Below are 20,796 nucleotides of genomic sequence, written 5' to 3' on the forward strand. Positions count from 1 at the left end.
CGCGCCTCAAGTTACCGATAACCACTGCGCGCCAATAAATACTGCCACGTGCTGGGAATCCGATGAGACGAACGGCCTATAATACCTGACGCTGAGCTAAGAAAGGTGACCAACCAGATCAATCGTCCAGTGCACTGACACAGCCTGAGGCCTGAGGTGCTACGACAGAAAGATGCCGAGCTTATGTATGGACGCAACAACAGGAAGCTGAAAAAGTGCGGTAGAGGCTAGACAACTTTTCCGGGGGATATTTGTTGCATCGTGAAGTGTGATAAGATGCGGGCGACTTGAGACGAAGAGCAAACACTGCCCAAGTGGGAATCCGGTGACATCATAGCCAAGTAAACAAAACAAACGTTGATGCAGGGCGCATCTTCTTGAGCCGTGACAGCAGCCAACAGGCTGAACGAAATAGTCGATCGAGGCGGATCACTGAAGTGCGGCTCGGCGTGGCTTTAGTAGCTGCGCGCATTGATCTGTAGAGCCTTTTAGACGTTCAAAACTTCATTTGGAGGAGCCCGGCCAGGCAAGAAGCGCTATTGCCTCTGTCAAAACCACGCATTGCAGGTTATCAGAAACGACGCAGAAAAACAGCTAAAATCGCCTGCAGGCTTCTGATATCAAGCCCTGAGCTCGCCGCAAAAAAAGGTGATTTCGTCAACTCCCCACAAATACTTAGAGAAATTGAAACTTACCAGTGAAAACTATCTACAGAGCTGTGATAGTCGTTACCTACGGGCCGAAACTCGGTAAACGTTTTATCAGCTTTACCGACTGTCGGGTGACGTCTAAAACTGAGAGTGTTTGAAGTTTCCGTCTTGAAGGGATACGACGTTATTGGGTATTGCGTAAGCTGATCGGTCAGGCTGGACACTGATCTTCTGTTGAGACGAGACGTCAGCACCAGCATCGCACGGCCTTGAGGACTTCGGAGAATCATCGAATAAACGGTGAGCAACAGCTATTGATTGCATTATCACAGACATGCGTTCACATTCTGAAGCATCATTGAAGGCGTTATTGCGCAGCAGGAGACGTCTTATACATATCCATTATTCAATCATTGCCTCTCTAGATGTCGATTATAAAGCAACATCTAGAGAGCGCCTATAGCGCTCATAACACTTATAACGCTTAATGATTACTTACCGTCCAATCGCTATTAGTCGTTGTGGTTAAAACCGTACGATGAACTGATTTAGGTGAAACACTTTTAGCCATATGACCGTTCCCATAGGAAGGTAAGGTAGCTTTGCATTTTCATGGCCATTTGGAGAAGCGGCTTGTATCAAACGAAACCTAGCATCAACGATTATAATCCACTTAATTTTATTCCTCAATATAGGTCTGTCGTGAACAAATTATTGCATATTTATGCCTACTGAAACATCCTACTACACCGTCCAAATTATTTACGGAATAAATTAATTTGGTAGGCATGCGAAATACTTTCGCGGCAAGAGCCATGCCATTATTTCGTATGGTCATGCTTCCGGCTGAAATACAACGCATGTAAAGATGGGACAATCGCTGTCGTTTGGGCTAGTATAATTTGACGGCTGGGCGCGCGTCACCGCCCGAGGCGTTTCACGGACGACTGGTCACGTGATGGCCGGTCACGTGACCGCCCGGGGCTATCGGGCGTCACAGCTGGGCGTCCAGCAGGGTCGCCGTGGCGCCGGGCCGACGCCGGGTCAGCGTGAACCATGACACCGGCGGGGACGGCGACTTTCGCTGGCTTCGTTTTAGGCCGGGGCGGCGCTTCGCCGTCTATTGTTGGCCGTACGGACAATGGAAACATAAATCACTTGGACGTCTCAGTGTAGGGTGAAAAAAATTATTTCTATAAAAATCAGCATCCACGAGAAAGCTATGCAAAGTGCGCAAAGTGGGATTTGGTGTCTTCCGGCACTTGAGCTGGAAGTGTGACGGCAGAACATTACTGAGTCGTAAAATGTAGGCTCAGCAAGAAAGGGCTGTGAAACAGGTGTGCCCAGAATAGATGATAATAGCAAATAGCTGAAGCAAACAAATCATTCATTTATCTTTTTTTGCATTCAGCACTGAGTGCATTATGGGCACCTGCCACATGAAACGCTATAACAGAAGCTCGTAACAGCGTGTGACATAATAAAATTACGCAACATAGGGTTGTCGTGAGACGCTTCTTGTCGAAATGCGTGTTATACCGACCCTGTCGCCATTCCATTCATAGCTTGTCAATGCTGAGTCGAAAACAGGACATAAATGAAAACTAAACAAGTGATTTTTTCATCCGTAGCCTGAGAATGTAAGCGTCTCGTCTGTGATCGTTCGTGTATGGAAACAGGAGTCATCCACTTATTAAAAGCTTACATACACTGATGTCATTTAAATCAAGAAGTGAAACTAAAAAGGTAACCAAAGTGCGCCTCTTCGTCACTGAACGACATCTTTGGAACTTCCTGTACCAAACCACTGACCTCTGTATCTCGCCACTCCCTCAGGGTCGGCCGGCGTCGGACGGCGGCCTGATGCCATGAGAAGCTGCGATGACGGCGAGGAAGGTGCACCTCTACTGGGCGGCAGTTCTGATATGTTCTGCACAGCTCCGAGCAGCCCCTGCCCCGGGAGGGAGGCCGACGACCGAGCCAGCTGATCTAGCATCAGCTCGCGCCTACTTCAGTGATGGCTCGTCGCTCTGGGTCGGAAGGAGGCACATGGCCAGATCGTGGCGGGACAGGACACCGGCGGGGTATAGGGACCGAGTGAGACAGCCGCCGAGACTGACACAGACACAGCCACCGGGACCTGCGCAGACACAGCCGTCAGTGCTGACACAAACACAGCCTTGGGAACTGACACAGACACAGAGGCTGGAGCTGACACAGCCTCCAAAACCGACACAGACACAGCCTCCCGAACTGACACACCGGACGTCGTTAGTGTCACAAGAAGGCGAGGATCGTTCAGTGGCCGACGAACACTCGGTTGTGGATGATACGACTGAGAGTGAAATAAAAGCAAAGGCAAAAGCAATTGTGAGCGGTGTTCGAGTGGATGAAAATGAATGGCGAGCCGGTTACGGTGCGATGAAAACATACCATCATAATAAAGAACATACTACGACGGAGCCTCAGCGACCGTCTGAGAGGGTCACTTATCGTCCCCCGCCGAAACTGTCTTATATACAGCGACGGAGGCCGTTCGGGGCTGCGGCCACGATTGGGGGATTCGGGACAAGCACTGCTCGACTTACCCCAAAACCCAGTCAACCGACACTATCAGCTATTGGAAGTGCGGCAACAATCGCGTCCCGACCCTTCACACTCGCATCTGAGCCAACAGTGGTGACAGATAAACGGCTATTTCCTCCCATGCAACATTCAATACATGATGCTGGAAACAGACACCCGGCAATTGAAGTGAGGCCGCCGCAGCACAGTGATTCGACGGACGCACAGCGACCACCAGGAGGGTCTCGAGATCACCTACCAGTGGTAAATGCTGCGGGACTGGTTCCGGGTAGTGTGATCAACACAAAACTCAGCGGGGGTCTCACCGTACCGGAGAGCGGCCACCAGACCACGCACCAGCGCAGGACCACAGCTAGTCCGGACAAGATAACCGAGAATACGCCACCAAAGGGAGCAAGCACGTTCACAACTAGCATCATTCGAAGAAGGAAGCCCTATACGAGACGTCCGGAGACACCAACAACTTCTACTCCATCCGTTGAAGTTCTGAACTTATACGAGGTCGGCGTGCTTCCCAACGTCAGCAAATTCCTGAACCAGTCTCGGAAGAGCGGTGGTCTGTCCCAGGGAAGCCGTGGGCAGGCAGGGCACTGGCACAGCGGTAGCAGTGGAGGCACCAACAAGGTGACGTTTCCGCTTTACGTCCTGCCAGCCCTACCGGGTGCTCCACCGCCCCCAGACTGGCCCACTGTGCGACCCAGTACCGGTTGGTCCTGCTGCAAAGGTCACCCGGGACACGTCACCCCCGTGGACCCTCCTGACCGGCCTGTGTACCCCAGCGTGGGGTCAGGTCACCGACCGATCCCACCGCCACTGCAGCCGCCTACAATACCCACCAGACGTCCGCTGGTCCCACCATCCACCTCTTACGGCCCACCGCCTCTCCCTCCAGTCCCATCGCGACCCACCCCACCAACAAGGCGTCCGTGCGGCTCCGGACAGTGCGTGTACCGCCCCCCGCGGCCCCCGGCTGGAACCATATCTCCTCCGGCGCCACCGCCGACCGCTTCGAGTACCTCCCTCGGCAACGTGGGCGATGACCTGGTCTGTGTGTACCTCCGTGCCAATGGTTCGGCGCTGGTGCTGCGTGCAGACCTCGCCACGGGTCGGTACAACATCAGTGATGAACACAACCATCCGCTCGGTGCGGCCGGGTGGTTGGGGTCTGACCAGACGCAGCTGCTCGACCGGCCGGCATCCAGGAGTAAATATGAGATTGTCTACATTGATAATCTAGGCACTACTGTAAAACAGCTGATGACGCGTCTACGTAACAGGTCACAGCGCTGGGAGGAGACACATCGACCGAAAACCAGCATTGTCTGCATCGTACAGCGTCCGGAATCAAAACCAGACGAAGGGTTCAATTCAACAGTACCACCGAAACCCTCTGAGGAGCCCACAACGCCTAACATCAGCTCCACGGCCTCCACACCAACCACAGCTACCGCCACCGCATCCACCCCAACTCCTCGTCCCACCATCCTTGGATCGGTGGACACACTCTCAGCCACCATCGCTTCAGCTGTGGACACCTTGGGTGCCACGGCTGAGGCACAACTGTCCAACACCATGACGGCTGCTGACCAGACAGCCGTCGTCATCGGCTCCAACGTCAAAAACTACATCGGCAACAGCATCCCCAACATCGCACTGGCCACCACAGTTGGCATTCCTGTCTTTGTGGCGATGCTAGCACTGCTGGGCGCGCCTCCTCTCCTGCTATCAGCTCTGTCGGTATCGTCCCCGATCTTACTTCAAAGTGTAGCTGCCCTCTATAACAGCCTACCCAACTGAACGAGCGACGGTCTCTTGGGTCCCAAGAGGGGGAAGCTGAGCTGGTGGGCGTGGTAGACGTCCAGCAAATGCACGTTTGTTTAAACAGGGTTAAATCACGAGCTGTGGACATTTCTTAAGGACGGGGGAGCTTGGCGTCCTGAGTGAGTCGAGTATGTAGAGTAGGTATAAATAGTTGAGATATTGTTGCGGGGCGTCTTGAGGGCCAGACGACGATATTTGCTTTCTTGTGATCGGTGCTGAAGTAACAGTGACGTGTGAAATACAGTGATGGAGGCATTCCAGAAATGCATATTGTTCATGTGTAAAATGGGTAGCATGGGTAGCGATGATGCAAACAGACTACATATACATGTATGTATGTATGTACATGTATGTATGTATGTACATGTATGTATGTATGTACATGTATGTATGTATGTACATGTATGTATGTGTACTGCGAGCATCGCGCAGTTCGTATTGGAGTGTGTGACGACGCAAGCGACGATTTTTTTTGTATTTTTGTATTTTAGCTGACAATTTACCTTTAACAAGTTCGTGAATTCATTTGCGGCACTTGTGTAATGAAACGTGGATAGCCACTGCTGCCTGTTTCGCACTGCGAAATATATAACACACATGTGAATAAATGTATTGTTTCTGTTTGTTTATTTTTTTTTTATAAAAGAAAACATTGCGCCATACGCAGAGAAAAGCAGTTACTGAAGTTCAAAAGAAGCCTGCCACAGACTGGTGGTTCTGTTACACATCATTGATGATGCCTTAGTGGCAGTGCCGTTTAGAAAGGCATCTCGAGCTCGACACTCCCCTACACTCAATACTGACGAGAGGGGACACCGATCACACTGAGAGAACGTGGCAAGGTCATCGCATGGGCAGCCGAGGGCATCAGCCTCGTTCACTAGAGCTTGACTATTCAGCAGAGAAAAAAGTATAATCGCGCACGGTCCAAAAATGATCGAATGGCAGCCAGAGTACAGAGAAGGTCAATAAAAATATCATGAAAAACCCTAATTTAGCTTACCCAACTCATTGTAAACACATTATAACTTTATGCACACAGCTTCAAAACATGATGAAAGTATGAACCAGTTTGGGTTTTGCGCCCAGGAAACTTATGCGAACGAAATGCCCAAGACACCGAAAGTCCGGTAGAAAATTGGTCCTGAGAGGCAACGAAAACACGTCCTATCACGCTGTTTAAAAAAAATGCTATTTTAAAATCGCCCCAAAATGAGGATGTCAATGGCGCAAACTAAGATCGAAACCTTTAATGGGAAAACATCTTGATGTGAATGTGAATGGCCAGCTTGACTTTCAGCTAGCTGGCACGGAGCTTGGACAAACAACGCTATGCAGAAAGGTAATATAAAACGGAAAGGCACGATAACACGAAACGCATGCAAAACACGTCTACAGCGTGACAATCGCGAACACTTTCATGAGCAGACATTGCAGCTCTCAGTCAAAGCACGTCATCAAATAAGACAACTCAAAGGCTGTTTGCACAAATGTACAAATGTACAAATGTACGCTTCTTGATCTCACGTGCAATTGCGTACGTCATAAGCCACACACACACAACACATTGCGTACATTCACACCAAGCCGAGTCCTGTGCTTAGCAAGTAGTTCACAAACACACAGACAGTGCCCGATCTTAGGCACCCAGCTCGGAGCACCGCGCATCAGCACCGCGATCCTCAGGCTGACTGACCCCAGGAGAAATCCGGGGTTGCACCATTGACATTAGCAGCTACCAAGCTCAAGCACACTTTGCCAAGGCCCCGTTACAAGGTCCGTTCGAGGATGCAGATCAGATCGGACTTCAGGTTCATCGACATTCTGGTGTGCACTTCAGGATAGTTTCCAGACGAGCTCAATAGCGACACCTGTAGTCCACTCGGATGTACTGAAGCTTCACAGTACCGTCACTACTGTCGCTACTGCCGCGGTACCAGACCATACATCTGGCTCCAGACGCCACTTTTTCGAACAGGCAAGAATCCGTCCCGTTGACGTTGGCTGTTTCGTGGCTTTTTTTCTCACCATGCAGTGTAGTGATAGCGTCAGGCGTTGGCCAACTATCAATCGCGTGCTGCAGAGGGCGGTGGTCGGAGCAGCGCTGCTTGAAAATCTCGTCGCATTGGTGAGCCGATGGAGCCGGCAAAAATCAGACAACCTGAAAAGACCACTTAGTTCAAACATCCATCCTATTTACTTTCATACCTACCCCTCTTCACAGCAAGGACCTTATGACAGATAACACCTCTTTAGCGATATCTATAGTCTAGTCGGGCGCAGGCTAGAGCAATAACCACATCACCGGTAGGTAAATAAATGACCCAACATCATAATAGCCCGCAGCTGAATACACATTGCATCAGGCGAACAATTACAGGAAAAGGCGTAGTAGACCGTGGGCATCATGACGGAGCACATGTCAATAAACACTGCGACGGAGGTGAAGCGTGGGCCCCACAATGACGTTATTGTCTGTATTGGCGGTGCCACAGCAGTCGGAGGATGAGCAAAGAGGGCGTTAGCTGGCTCGTGGGTAGAGGCAGACAGAACATGACACACAAGGCCCCTTAGCAGGGGGGGGGGGGGCGAAAGGGATGACACGAAAAGACCCAAGCACGAAGCCAGCATTTCGACCAAATGCTGGGAAGACGAGAAAAAAGAAAGAAAAGCACTACACTACATAAAAACCAAACGACAATTAATACACAAAACATCGCAAATAGTGCACCTTGCCACAGAAATTTCCCTAGTAAACTCACAGCCCACCCACTCACCCCTCAAAGCAGCGCGACGACAGCGGCCAGCAGGGCACTCAGCAGACCGACCCCCGCCGGTCGCAGCAGAGACGAGGGCGCAGAGTTACCGCTCGGCTTCTCTGAGACCAGGGCCTCTGTGAAGAGATGATCAGATAGCGGTCAGACTTCTGTGAAAGCTGGCGTGTGTAAGATCCCGGGTAATGATGTCATTATAAATGAAAATAAATGTCTTTTTGAAGAACGCCTTACCGGTGGAAATAATCGTTCAACATGCTGACGAATAATGTATATAGACTGAAGACGTATTGTACATTCAAATGTAATCGATCTTAGCTGCTGAATGGTGATTGCTCATCAAGAGCAAGTGCTGATCGATTGTAACGGAAATATCGTTCAATGATCGCAGCAAGATAATCAGCGCGGGTAGCAGCGTGGCTTTGCGTTTGGTACGAATGCTACGGATGTGAGTACTACTCATTCTCAAGGTCTATACCTAGGCCTACAGCTAGCATAAAACCCATTCGTTACTACACCACACGTTTAGTAACGAATGGGTTTTAACGAATGGTGTTAGCTGAAAGTTAAGGTAAAAACAGTACCCAGTTACGAGTATATCCCGTCTGACATAACAATCAAACCTGAATATGGATTATGGATTTTGTTAGTTGGAGCACACACCATCGAAAACACCAGCTGTAAAGTACAAAAGGGTTAGTAAAGCGTACGACCACGGTGATGCTGTTCAAGTAAGCCCTGCTATCTGGTGACATGACGCATAACTTGTTAGTTCCTCTACCAAACAGCATTCTGGAGCGCTATCAGCGTGTTAGTCACTTCCCGCTGCCATCGTATCAAAAGCCACCGCCATCCGCTCAGCAGACCGCCCCGGTTAGTTGCACCCATAGGTCAGAGGTCACGTGACCTACCTCCGCCCCGGACACCGCCGGCGCTCCCGCCTGAAACGTCAGTCACGTGACTCAATGACCAACTCAGCTGACATGTGACGCCGCCACAATGACTGGCGCTGACTTATAATTGACATGGCACCTTCAGATATCAATGACACGGAAAATAGAGATATTACTGGCAGGTCGTTGATATTTTCCATCGAGAAACATGAGTGTTACATATCGTAAAAAAACGAAGCAGCCTATTGATCGACACCGCTCTCTCATGTCCTTTCAATTTACATCGTAACCTCCACTGTCCTGTCCCTCATCCTCTCCTTTCTGTCCAGCCCCATATCCCAAGCGACTTCACCTCATTTTCCCATCGCCAGCCCCATGTCCCACCAAAAAAGACCAACCCAACACTCCCACTCCCTTCCACTCACTGGCGCCAAGCGTGGAGAAGCGGAACGTATCGCTGGCCTCACTCCAGCCGTACTGATTCCTCGCCGTTACAATCGCCTGGTACACCGCCGCCGACTCCAGGCTCTTCAGCATGGCCTTCTGGCTGTAGACGATGCTGTCTTCTGCCCGTCCCGGCGCGGCCACGTACGCCACCTCGAGCTCGTTCCAGTCCTGATCCGGCTCGCCGGCCTCCTGACGGACATGGAAGGTGGCGGTAAGGTGGTGAGGGAACAAAGTCCATAACACAAAAGTGGACGTTAGTAGGCAAACGTAGTGCGTAGGTGGTAAATCGTTCATAAATTTACTTGAACTAATACAAATATTCTTTATATCAGTTGAGTCGTATAATTTCGCATCAATCTGATTATCGAAGAATCATAATAAAACGGGCAAATTAAGTGCAAGTGAGCTGTTTGTCGGAACGTTTCTATGGCAATTGAACTTTTCCTCACCTGAATCTTCCGGTACAGGATTTTATACTCGATAGGCTCGGCGTAGCTTTCGACGCTCCAGCGAATGTTGAACATATCCTTGTCGTTGCCGTTCGGGTCTGACAGCACCTTCACCGGCTTCGGCTTGCCTACGGAAGCGAAGGGATTGACATTATATTGGGAAGTCAACAGTGTGTAATGGTAGCGCTCCATACCCCGTATTGCGTGTCCGGGAAGGGGCAACGAGCTGTAATTTAACATCAGCAGCTTCTCATTCCCCAAAAAACATCAGCATAGCATGCGCTGATCTGGATGTCGGAAGATCTCAAGACTAGGCGATTAAAATGAATCATGATAGAAATACACAAAAATGCAGGCACATGAGTCGTTTAACCCCATCTTAAGGTGTATGCTTTACAAGGTGCACAACGCCGGCGGCGTTTGTCTCACCGGTCAGGTGCACGATGCCGGTGTCTTTGCCGATGGCGTTCTCCGCCTGGCAGTTGTACACGCCGAGGTCTTCATCGCGCACGCTGGCGATGCGTACGCCGTACCGGTACCCCTCCTGGTACTGTTGGTAGTGCGGCCCGTCCAGCGGCGTACCCTTGACGCGGAACCATGACACCTGGCGGAGAGGGGATGGACGTCAGAAAAGGGATGGGTGCAGCCCTGGAGGGGAGGGGAGGGGAGGGGAGTGGTGAGAGGTCGTAGGTTAAAAATAAAAAACAAATGCATGACTCACTGTAAAAGATAGCTATCGGGAAATGCCCTCTCTATATAAAAGACGCAAAGCACGCGGCTCTCAGTCATTAGTAAACAAAGCGAACACTAAACGTCATTGTTCGCAGAGCAGACGAGCTGCTCCTAACACGGGACCGAAAGGGGTGGTCGCCGGCAGACGTCACTTATCACTCTCACTGCAGTCATCATCAGTCAGGCGACCGTTCCCGATAGTGTGACGTGTGTTTAGGTCAGCGGTGACACCACCTCTGAGCCCTGTCCTCCCTCACCCACCGGAGACTATTGTCGGAGCGGGTCGGTAACAGATCCCGTCACCCTGTGGTCACTGCTGTAAACACCCACACATTAGCAGTCCAGGGCGGCTGGTAGATGTCAGTAGTCGCCGGTAACGGGTGTATCAGGTTGTTGGTGATGGTGTCTGCCAGATAGGATTGTAACTAGTGACTACAAGTGACTACAAAAGTTACCAGATGATTGGAGGAGGCGTTCTCAGATCCAGTTGCTGGCCATGGGCGAGAAAATCAGTGATGTGTCGATACTAATGAGGATTACGTTCTGTGTTCAGAGTTAATGAAGCTCCTGCCAGAGCTCACCAGGCACATTTTGCGGCCCAAGTAACCGGAAACCGTATACAATGCTTAGCGCTCTCATTAGCCAAACACGATATCATGTTGAATTTGACACGCCGTTGTCGGCTTCGCTCTGAACGGTCGAACAGATCCGGCTAACATTTCACTGTCCGCAACGACGCATACCGGCACGAGCGAGCTCCTATTACTGGAACCGAATGTGCTGTGCGTGTCCCCAGGGTCATCTCAAGTCGGCCTCATCACTATAAAAGTCGGCATTTAGGGCTCCATTACGGTTTATGAACGCGCACTGCGTGCAGTTAGGAACAGTCATAGTCATTGGCGGGCGGATGAAAACCGAGCTGGTTCCTGACCGTTCCATAAACTGCGGTGTCACCGACACGGTAAATCGAACCGTGACGGACCTGAGTGCTCTCTGAATTCGCCCGCTGTAGCGCTAGCATGCCCTGCAGTGCCAGCACAATCACATGACAAAGCATGCCGACACGATCAGCGGCCAGCAGCGAAGGGGTGAATCATCGGACCACGCATATGAATCGCGTATTTGCCCTGCGCGGTAATATAGACATAGACATAGACAAAACATACATAGTCATAGACAAGCATAGACAAAGGACTCAGCAGACCCACATGACCGTAGACCAGCAGCGGAGTAGCGGGTCGCCCATCAGGCCTCGGCAGGTCCGATAGCCAAGAGAGAGTAGGTAGTTGTGACAGATATTATGTAGATCGTTGAGTCCCTGACCAACCGTTTGGAACAATTAAGGGCTGGTCCCGACTCTAGACCGGACAGTATATATACGCCGTTCGAACTCCCAATGGTTGGTTTTGTTCGGACAAAGGGTTGATTCGAACTACAAGGGACCACCATTGCCCCTCCCCTTCCCCTCCCAAGCGTCCAGCACACTGCTGGAGACGGCGAAGGGGGCTGAGGGGAGGGTGAGTCAAGTGCACGAGCGGCGCATCAAAGGCCCCATGAGGCTATCAGCTGACTTCCGCCAACGAATACAGTGTATACAGCGTCATCGCTGCCAAGCATTCAATTAGACCGGGCGGCTCGTGCCGCGAGCATCAAAGGCCGACATGCCAGGCTGCTCGACCAGAAAGCGCCAGCAATCATAGTCAACCGCAAACCATCAAAGTCAGCTGAAAATACCCTCTAATCGCGATTCTGCGCCGATAAAAGCATCGAACCATATCGAATTAAAACTACCAAACCTACAACAAAACAACCTAACCACTCCAAAACTGCCTATATCCATTACGTGACTTGACAGATACCTACTTGCGAGCCATAATGCGGCTTATTGCCTAAAGGCACCAGCCACACTTCCTCCTTACACATGGATCATTCGTTCTACCTCCCCCTTCGTCTCTGACACAACACCCGTCGCCTCCCCAGCCATTCTCCCGCCTGACGCTAGCGAACATGGTGCTGGAGACAGCTTTTTGCAAACGCCGCCGAAAAACTCCAGCGAGTGGAACTCATGGTGAGGGCACGTCGGAGCGCGGGCCGACGACCGCTGAGCCCCGCCCGTCTCTCACCAGAAGGGGCAATCCGAGTCCGTAGGTGGCCTGGCAGATAAATCACGCCCGAGATGATGTGTTTGTTCCTGGGTGAAGGGGCCGCTAATGGTAATGACGCAATTAGATATGGGAGATGAGAGAGGGGCTGATTGGTGCCGGCGCTGTGAATATTCAAGCCCTCACGATTATACGCGAGATAATAATGGCCCATATGAGTCAGATGAAAGTGAGAAATATTCAAAGCACAAATACCTTCGGGTCTGCGTCTTCTCTGAAATTTGCAATTAACTATATCCTGATTACCTATTTGCAAAGAAAAGATAAAATACCAGTATAACGCCTTTTGGGGCGACTAACGGAGCGAGCGAGAGGGTGAGCCTTGCACGTGCGAAATTTCGAGGGGGTACCTCCAGCTGACTTGTGCACGGCACCCTACTAACCGGTCTCTAGCGATGTGCCAAATTTGAGCACAATCGGCCCAGCCGTTCTCGAGATCTGGAAGCGGCACCCTGCACGTGCGCACGTGCAAAATGGGTCCCAACTGACTTTTGCACGGCACCCTACTAACCGGTCCCTAACCATGTACCAAATTTGAGCGCCATCGGTCGAGCCGTTCTCGAGATCTGGAAACGACCCCTGCACGTGCGCACGTGCAGCAGCACCCCAACTCTGGCACATGGATATGCAGTGCCTAGTGGGTGCCTACCTACATGCCAACTTTCAGCGCAATCGGCCAAGTAGTTACCGAGATATTGCAACAATTACAAAAGTGACACCTCTTCGTTTTGCACGTGGCACGTGCATAAGGGGTCACCCACATGCATCGGGAATAGTCCAATACTTAGTAGAAGGAATGAAGCTACCCCACAAAAATTACCGCATGTAAATCGGTCAAGTGGTTGCTGAGATATAAGCCTCGTAAAAGCGTGACCACGGCCGGCCGGCCGGCCGGCCGGCCGCTCATACTCAGAAATTTCCGTTATTCTACGTAAGACTCCGCTCGCTTCGCTCGCTCCGTAACCAGATCAAATGCACCGAACAAGTCCCATGCATGTCGGCCGTGGGGCTGTTGCCTGTTTCATCGCTAACTAAATATTCACATTGTTTACAAATGACCAAAAGCAAAATACTTATACTACTCATTAGCAAATACTACCAAGCTCAGAACTCTCAGGGAAATTGACGAAGCGAGTTGTATATTTCCGTCCTCCCGATCAATAACCAGCGCAGCATTCGATTTCCCTGTCCCCGTAACTGAGCCGGCTGACATGAAAATCGCCACCCGGCACAATTATCCCGCTCCTAACGCGATGCCGTTCCGGCCCAGCTGCCAATTCGCCCCTCTGTGGGCCCACTTTATGGCCCGACCGACCCAGTCCCGTCCGTGCATCTGGCGTGATGGCCCATCCCGGCCACATGTCCATCGCTCGCCCCTCAGCCCTCCCCTCCACTCTGCCGCGGGCCCCGTCGGTCTCTTTGCTCACACTGTTCGTTCCAGCCATCTCCCCGGACCCCTGCGTCACTCATTGTGCCAATTAACAGTATTTGCTGGGTGGCGGCGCCCTGTACTTCGTCGAATTTGGGAATTTGGGGAGGTTCCGTTTTAACGAGGTGCCACTGGACAATGCAGGGTGGGACGAACCAATCTGACCCCCCAATGACCTTCCACACAAAGTATCAGCTCCAGATATCAAACTAAGTTTGACTCAAAAACTCCCGGATACAAGCGTCAAACATACACCCACGTTCTGTGAAGCGATTTTAAAAGCTCGGCGGGGTCGGCTTGAGTGAGAACATCTGGAAAACAGTTTAGATAAATGGACGTGACAAAGAATGGTTTAACAGATTTAGTTGAAAAACGAGAAGAGGGAAACCCCATGAGCAAAAGATAAACAATAACAGACACGCGGAGAAGACAGGTTTAGTTTGTATAAAAATACGTTTTGTTGACGGGTGAATGGTCAGGTGGCGTTCAGCTCTAAGTATACGGGAATTCACCAGAGCGGTGCAGGATGAGTCAGCCAAGCGAGAGGCGTGGAACGTGCACGCTCCACGCCTCGGTGTTGGGATGTGAAGTGTGAGATGTAAGGTGCGGGTTTCTCACCACTGGCAGCGGCTGTCCCTTGACGTTGCACTCGACGGCCGCCTCGTGGCCGGCGCCGGTATACACGATGTCATTGGCCACCTCCACGTGAGGCGGAACTGTAACGGGAAAGAAAACACACATCAACAACGGCAGCAACACAGAACAGAAACACAATTCAACGACAGGAGAATAGAACACAACCGCTAACAGGGGCATCAGGCTAGCACAAAACATCTTCAACGGATGGGTAACTGCGCTATAAGTCGACAGAACTGGATAGGTACACACAATAAACATCAATAACGGACAGGTGAACAGCTAACAACGTCATCATCACTTCAGGTCTGAGAGAGTGCCTCTGCAGCAAACTAACTAGTCTGTTAACCCTTCCGCGGACAGGTAATAATCGCAAGCTTCAAAATAAAGCGAATGTCCGGGAAACGAAAAAGGACTACGAACGGCTCTTCTGACCAAAGCTATGTAAGCCTGCTAGCTAGCCCTCGCCCCGTTGGGGGGGGGGGGCATTTTGCCCCCCCCCCCTGTGGTTTTTCCTGAATAGCAAGAAAACGGCGGCGCGCAGCGCCGCCAAATTTTCAGTACCTTCCCGGGCATCAATTTGACACCTTCACACCAAATTTCAAGTCTTAGGTCATCTTAGGTCAGGAGCTATTGAGGTCAAACTGAGGTCATGTTCGAGCAAAAATGAGCAAAAAACATGCAATCTTGAAACGCTCACCAAACCTACAATTATCAAGCAATTTCAAAGTTCTTTATATGGTCTAGTAGACAAAAAGCGGTGCTACAAAACTGCTATCTCGGATTTTCAAAATTTTGGGTTTTTGACCCCAAAAATTCAAAAAATTGATTTTTTAAAGAAAAACTGAAAAAAAAAATCCAAAAATTTTCGAATTTCGAAAAAAAACCGGAATATATGTGATAGCCCCTGCGCTCTTTTATATACATACCAAATTTCAGATCAATATCTCGTTTTTTGGCCAAGTTATAGCGAAAAAACTGTTCAAAAATGATGACATCAAATTTTTGAACTCAATTTTTAGCGATTCTAGACCACGTACGGAAAAACAAAGACCACCATTGAACTCCCCGTGACGAGCTGCATCGATTCGATACCCATTTTATGCGAAAATATTAACTTTGAAATTTGACCTAATTTGACCTGACCTTGACCTGACCTTGACCAAATCGTGACCTAAGCTGGCCCCAAAGGCTGCCTGACCCACATAATCGCATTTGTCATGTAAAATGGACCATAAAACATGTATCACACGACACTTTCATATTGTGACCCCCCAGTGACCTGACCTCTGTGACCTGACCTCGTATCAGTGACCTCAAATAGCAAAATATGTGTTTGAAGAACATTTCCCCATCGATGATTTTCAATGAAATGCATTTTACTCGATTTTACAACGCATTTCTTGAATTGCCTGTAAACGGTGAAAATTGGACCTTTGACCCGACCTGTGACGTCATCGGTTTGACCTAGGTCAATAAAATTGGGTCACAAGGTAGTTCCCTGATAGGGCTATCCAACACCGTTTGCCGCTTGTCGCTAGGTTGCGTGGTTCTCGAGATCTTGGGGGGGGGGGGGGCCAAAATGCCCCCCCCCCCAACCGGGCGCGTTGCTCGGCAGAGCCCAACGGGGCGCGGGCTAGCTATAAAATGCACTGAAATAAAAGAGATGCGTAAAAACAGTCTAGTTTTAATTAGGCGAATTTCAACAACCTTTTTGACATAATAAGCACTAATTCTACTCCATAGAACAACCCGCAATCACTTTCTGTCAAGTATCCATAGAAAGGTGATATGAGGGCAAAGTGAAATAAAACAAAGCCATTGCGAAAAAAACTTCTAAATGGTTTTGCTATTTTTTTTAGAAATATGACATCGTTGAGCCGTGAACGGGCACATGGCGCAGCTTTTTCGCAAGATGACTAATCCTTACATGCTGAAATGAGATCACCAGTATGCAACAAAGAATCATACCGATATCTTACATCAATATTTGCAGCCTCTTAATTAACTCATGACCATACGTCATCGGCAACGCAGAACGCGATCAAATGAGCGGCCTCTCTAAAACACATTTTAACATCTGGTTTACATCCGCTACATCTGTGTACGAAAAACCTAGGGATCAAAGCCATCGGTCTCGTCATCGTCCAACATCCACTGCACCAGTCCCGTCTGGCGCCATCCTAGACTCAGCGTCCAAGAGCTACCAGCCCCCGTCTGGTCCCTCTCCCCAACGCTGGGGAGCCCGCAGACGCCGCCCGGCCTGAATACGTCACCATCGCTGAGGAATGCGACGGAGCGGAGCACTCTGTGTTTTCCTTGGCGGAGCTGCGTGCTTAACGGCGACAGGTGGGGCGGCTGGGCGCGCAGGAAAACGAACGGTAACGGTGGAGAGAGGGGGAGTGGGACGCTGGATCGGAGGTCAGGGAGAGAGGGCCGAGGGGAGAGGGACTCTCCCTGTCTGATAGACAGGTAGAGGGGAGATGGGCAATCATTCGGAGGTCAAGGAGACTGGTAATTGGGGCGCGGTATCGGCGCTAAGGAAGAGAGGAGTTATGTATCAAAGGCAATGGAGACATAAATTTGTGCTGCCTTGGAGGTTCAAGAGGGGGAGCATGTGATGATGTCTCAAAGGCTCATGAAAGGGAAGCACCGTTCAATAGGCCGAGGGAGGGAAGGGTGTGAGACAATGTCTATGCCTGGGTCAGTAGGCACACCGCTGGGCGAACACATGTGCACCGGGCCGGCCACAGGTGGTCGCCCATTCCCGACACACATGTGGGCTGACTGATATAGACAGGTGGCGGAGCAGCGCTCGACAGACGGTGTGTCGCACCAGCCAAATGGAACGGACCCGCCTCGACTCGGTCGTCACAGCGAGGAAGTCTGGCGCTGGAGATATATGGCTTGTCTGAGGCTTAGAGGGATTGTTTAGGGAAAGCAACAGGGCTTACTATCGGTGTTTCCCAGAAATAACACACGTCAAACTATATTTAAGCCGTGACACGTAATCATCAGATAGCTGGCCACAGCGGAAAACCCAACAACCATAAACACAATGTTGCAGACAAATAATCAGACACCAGACCACATACGACAGTAGGCAGACAGAACAAAATCGTCACAAGGTTAAGGAGAGGTAATCTGGCCAGTCGGAACACGGTAAAGTTTTCAGCCCTTTCAGCCACATTTAGCTTGATTCGAACTGTCCACTTTCCGACAACCTCCCCGATCCCTGTTTCGTTTGGCATTTCACCTCGAGGTGATAGTAGAGCAGCATCGTCTCCCTGCACGCTACTCACAGTTGACCTCGAGTCGGATGTGCTCGGTGGCTGGATCTCCGACACCGTTCTCCGCCGTGCAGAAGTAGTCGCCCACGTGAGCGCCCTTGACAGCAGGGATCACCAGCCGTTTACCGGTGTGCTTTTTTTCTTGGTACGGCAACAGATCACCCTGCGGTAACGGAATGATACAAAAACGTGAGGATAGAAGCAGAGGCACAAGGGACAGGCGAGCGAAACATATGAAATGATGTGACAATGCTGGCGAAGTGATTTCAATCGACAATGAACGTCCTGGAGGCACATCCTTGGCACAACAACAAAATATCGATACAATAAAGAGTAATCTATAAGTTTGCAAAAACAAAATATCAATACAATAAAAACAAAACATGACGTTCTGCACACCATGGTACAAAAATCAGTCACAATAGGCATAACTTCCAGCTGAGCTGCCCTGCTGTCTGTTGGTCAAAATACGTTCTGGAGGCCCGACGTCTCTCACCTTCTTGGTCCAGGTGACGATGGGGACGGGGAAGCCGCTGGCGATACACTCTAGCACCACCTCATTGCCCTCCTCCACCACTTTGATACGGCTCTCGGGCCGCACAGTGATTGTTGGAGGCACTGTGGAGACGCACGGTTTACAGTCAGGGTCAGCTGGGGTCATCTGGGGTCACTTGGGATCAGTTTGGGGACAGGCGAGGTTAAACGAGGTTATATTTTGAGGTAGCTGGGTTAGTTTGTGCTGGCTGAAGCTAGCAGAGTCCCATTGAGGTCAAACAAGACCATCTTTTGGATTTGTTGGGTTTAGCCAGAGTTTTAAGTGGCTTTGATGAGATGGGTCTTGGTTTGCCCGAGATAACACGTAAATAATGACATGAAATGAATTGAGGTGCACGACGTATAAAAAAGTGCATGAAGGCGCGCAAAAGTATTCCGACCCACAGATCACACTCCGCTCACATGTAACATTACTCAAACCGTGTACAATGAATGTCCTGTCTTAGATCAAGGTTACGAGTAGACTTTGCGTCCGTTGGCCCCCCCCCCCCCCGGTGGGTTTATTTGCTCGTGGCGTGGTCATGGTACATGGCTCGCGGTCAATCCACATAGGTCGGTTTATTTTCTCGGCTGAAGTGAAACATGAAATTAATTTATTGACCAGGAAAAGCGTTGGTGGGTGGAGCTAATGGTAATGTACGCTTAACAGTGCAAGATAAAAATGAATAATATTTTCATTTGCAAATAACAAATGGGCGGACAACGCAGTTCAGGATCACAAGCCACGTGCTTCACCGGCTTCAGCAGCAAATGAGTCGCACATCTCGCATTTCATTTCGATGGCTTGTAGCGCTACTCCAAGACAAGCAGCATCCTTGTATCATTAAGCATTTAAATCATTGCCTTACACAGTGCCGAAACATCTCAGCAAGACCCTTGTAGAGCTCTGCCCCTTGCCTTCCCACCCTGCACCCTGTCCTGCTCCAATCCTCAGTACCAACCCTGAATTCTGACGTGGTGTTTGAGGGTGATCGGCGTGCTGGAGCTGATCTGACACTGGTACTCCGGACTGTCCTTCTGGTCCACTCCGGCTATCACCAGGCTGTTTCCCAGCTGGCCCGGGTCCTGCAGACTGTACCGACTGTCTGAGGTCGTCTTGTAGTCGCCGGTGAACAGTGTTTGGTCACCGGCCCTCCAGACAACGACCGCGTCACCTGGATAAGGGGAGGGGAGGTCAGCGTGTTATCACCGGCCCTCCACACAACCACCGCGTCACCTGGACAAGGGAGGTCAGCGTATTATCACCAGCCGTCCAACGAACCACCGCGTCATCGCATGGTGGAAGCGAGGGGATCATACGTGTCTAAAACAAGGTACGAGCACAGGTCCAGGGAATCGTCACAAGGGAATGCTGTATTAAAAATCACGTGTCAAAACGTGAAAAAATTGTTCGAAAATAATAGACAGCAGAAGGCGGGCACGTAAATTCAATAAGATTCGTTACCGACAAGGCAATGCGATTTACTCATCACTCATCAGCCAGAGTTGCGATGTCGGGTACCTACTCACCAAGTTTATCCACCCGGCAGGGCAAGGCGACGGTGTCACCAGCCTTCACAGCCAGGTCCAGCGGCTGGCTGGTGAACTTGGGTACATGAGAGGACACAGTCTCCTCTGCCTCCTCGTCAAAGATGTACTCATCCTCCGGGTAGGCGACTGCGGGCAGACAAGCGAGATTGGTTAGGTGATGCATTAATAAAATCAGTCAACCTTTAGCAAATAAACAAGAAGAAAGCAAAAACTTCATCATGTATAGCCGGGATGTATGTAAGACCAGGACCCCACAAAGACGTTGGGTTGGCTCATAGAGTGCGTTCAAATGCCCCGCTTCCTAGAACGTTGGAACCCGCACACGGAGCTCCACTCGCGGCGTCCTCATCAATCATTGAACTGAATCAGCGGTGCTGGCCTGCGGGAGGGGGATGGGGTCTGGCCTTGGCCTGCCACGCCCGTTCCGCCGAACAGCGCTCCAATAGCCGGTGACATGTCATGTAATCGATCGGGCCCTCCCTGCACTAGCCTGGAAGTGGATCAGGACGGCGCCTCGGGCAGGACAAGTGCTACCAAAGGTAGCACTTGTCCTGCCCGAGGGAGCTGCTTCCCGAGGGAGCTGCAGCTCGAGGGAGCTGCTCCCAGGCCGAGGAGCTGTTCTCAGCCTGGGAGTTGAAATTCCAAAGAGACGAACGGTGCAGGGGCAAGGGCAATTCCCCTGAGTTGATCCCGAGTTTGTTGATTTTAACAGTGAAGTCACTCTTCCGATCTGTGGACTCAGCTAGAATTCCTGCGGTTCAGAGGTAGTATATATTTGCCAACCCTGTACTATCACCCCCGTCATTTCCGTCACCCGCCCCCAACCGACGCGCCAGCTGTCA

The 20,796-nt window shown here is 50.6% G+C and overlaps 2 protein-coding genes across 3 annotated transcripts in view; one reads left to right on the top strand and one right to left on the bottom strand.

The window, feature by feature from the left end:
* The first annotated feature begins 606 nt into the window (after positions 1–606).
* Positions 607–5,665, top strand: LOC122370318 (mucin-5AC-like). The gene is made up of 2 exons (XM_043345799.1): positions 607–950; positions 2,487–5,665. Exon 2 carries the CDS (start codon positions 2,532–2,534, stop codon positions 5,031–5,033), a length of 2,502 nt encoding a protein of 833 aa, XP_043201734.1. The 5' UTR covers positions 607–950; positions 2,487–2,531; the 3' UTR covers positions 5,034–5,665.
* A 2-nt stretch (positions 5,666–5,667) lies between these two features.
* Positions 5,668–20,796, bottom strand: part of LOC122370319 (protein amalgam-like) — a 32,225-nt gene continuing 17,096 nt past the window's right edge. Inside the window, exons 2-12 of one of the 2 annotated variants that reach the window (XM_043345800.1) lie at positions 19,934–20,080; positions 19,366–19,578; positions 18,366–18,487; positions 17,882–18,032; positions 14,562–14,659; positions 10,050–10,224; positions 9,621–9,748; positions 9,150–9,360; positions 8,743–8,772; positions 7,835–7,950; positions 5,668–7,218 (exon numbers count right to left, since the gene is read on the bottom strand). In XM_043345800.1, the coding sequence (XP_043201735.1) occupies positions 7,838–7,950; positions 8,743–8,772; positions 9,150–9,360; positions 9,621–9,748; positions 10,050–10,224; positions 14,562–14,659; positions 17,882–18,032; positions 18,366–18,487; positions 19,366–19,578; positions 19,934–20,080 (1,388 nt within the window). In that variant the 3' untranslated portion in view covers positions 5,668–7,218; positions 7,835–7,837. The remainder of the gene's footprint in view (positions 7,219–7,834; positions 7,951–8,742; positions 8,773–9,149; positions 9,361–9,620; positions 9,749–10,049; positions 10,225–14,561; positions 14,660–17,881; positions 18,033–18,365; positions 18,488–19,365; positions 19,579–19,933; positions 20,081–20,796) is intronic. The other variant, XM_043345801.1, reaches the window with a different exon arrangement.

The sequence above is a fragment of the Amphibalanus amphitrite genome, unplaced genomic scaffold (genome assembly GCF_019059575.1).
Source record: "Amphibalanus amphitrite isolate SeventyFive unplaced genomic scaffold, NRLGWU_Aamphi_draft 001122F_arrow, whole genome shotgun sequence".
Taxonomy (NCBI): domain Eukaryota; kingdom Metazoa; phylum Arthropoda; class Thecostraca; order Balanomorpha; family Balanidae; genus Amphibalanus; species Amphibalanus amphitrite.

Coding starts and splice junctions, on each gene's coding strand:
- LOC122370318 (XM_043345799.1), top strand. CDS start 2,532: ATGACGGCGAGGAAGGTGCACCTCTACTGGGCGGCAGTTCTGATATGT.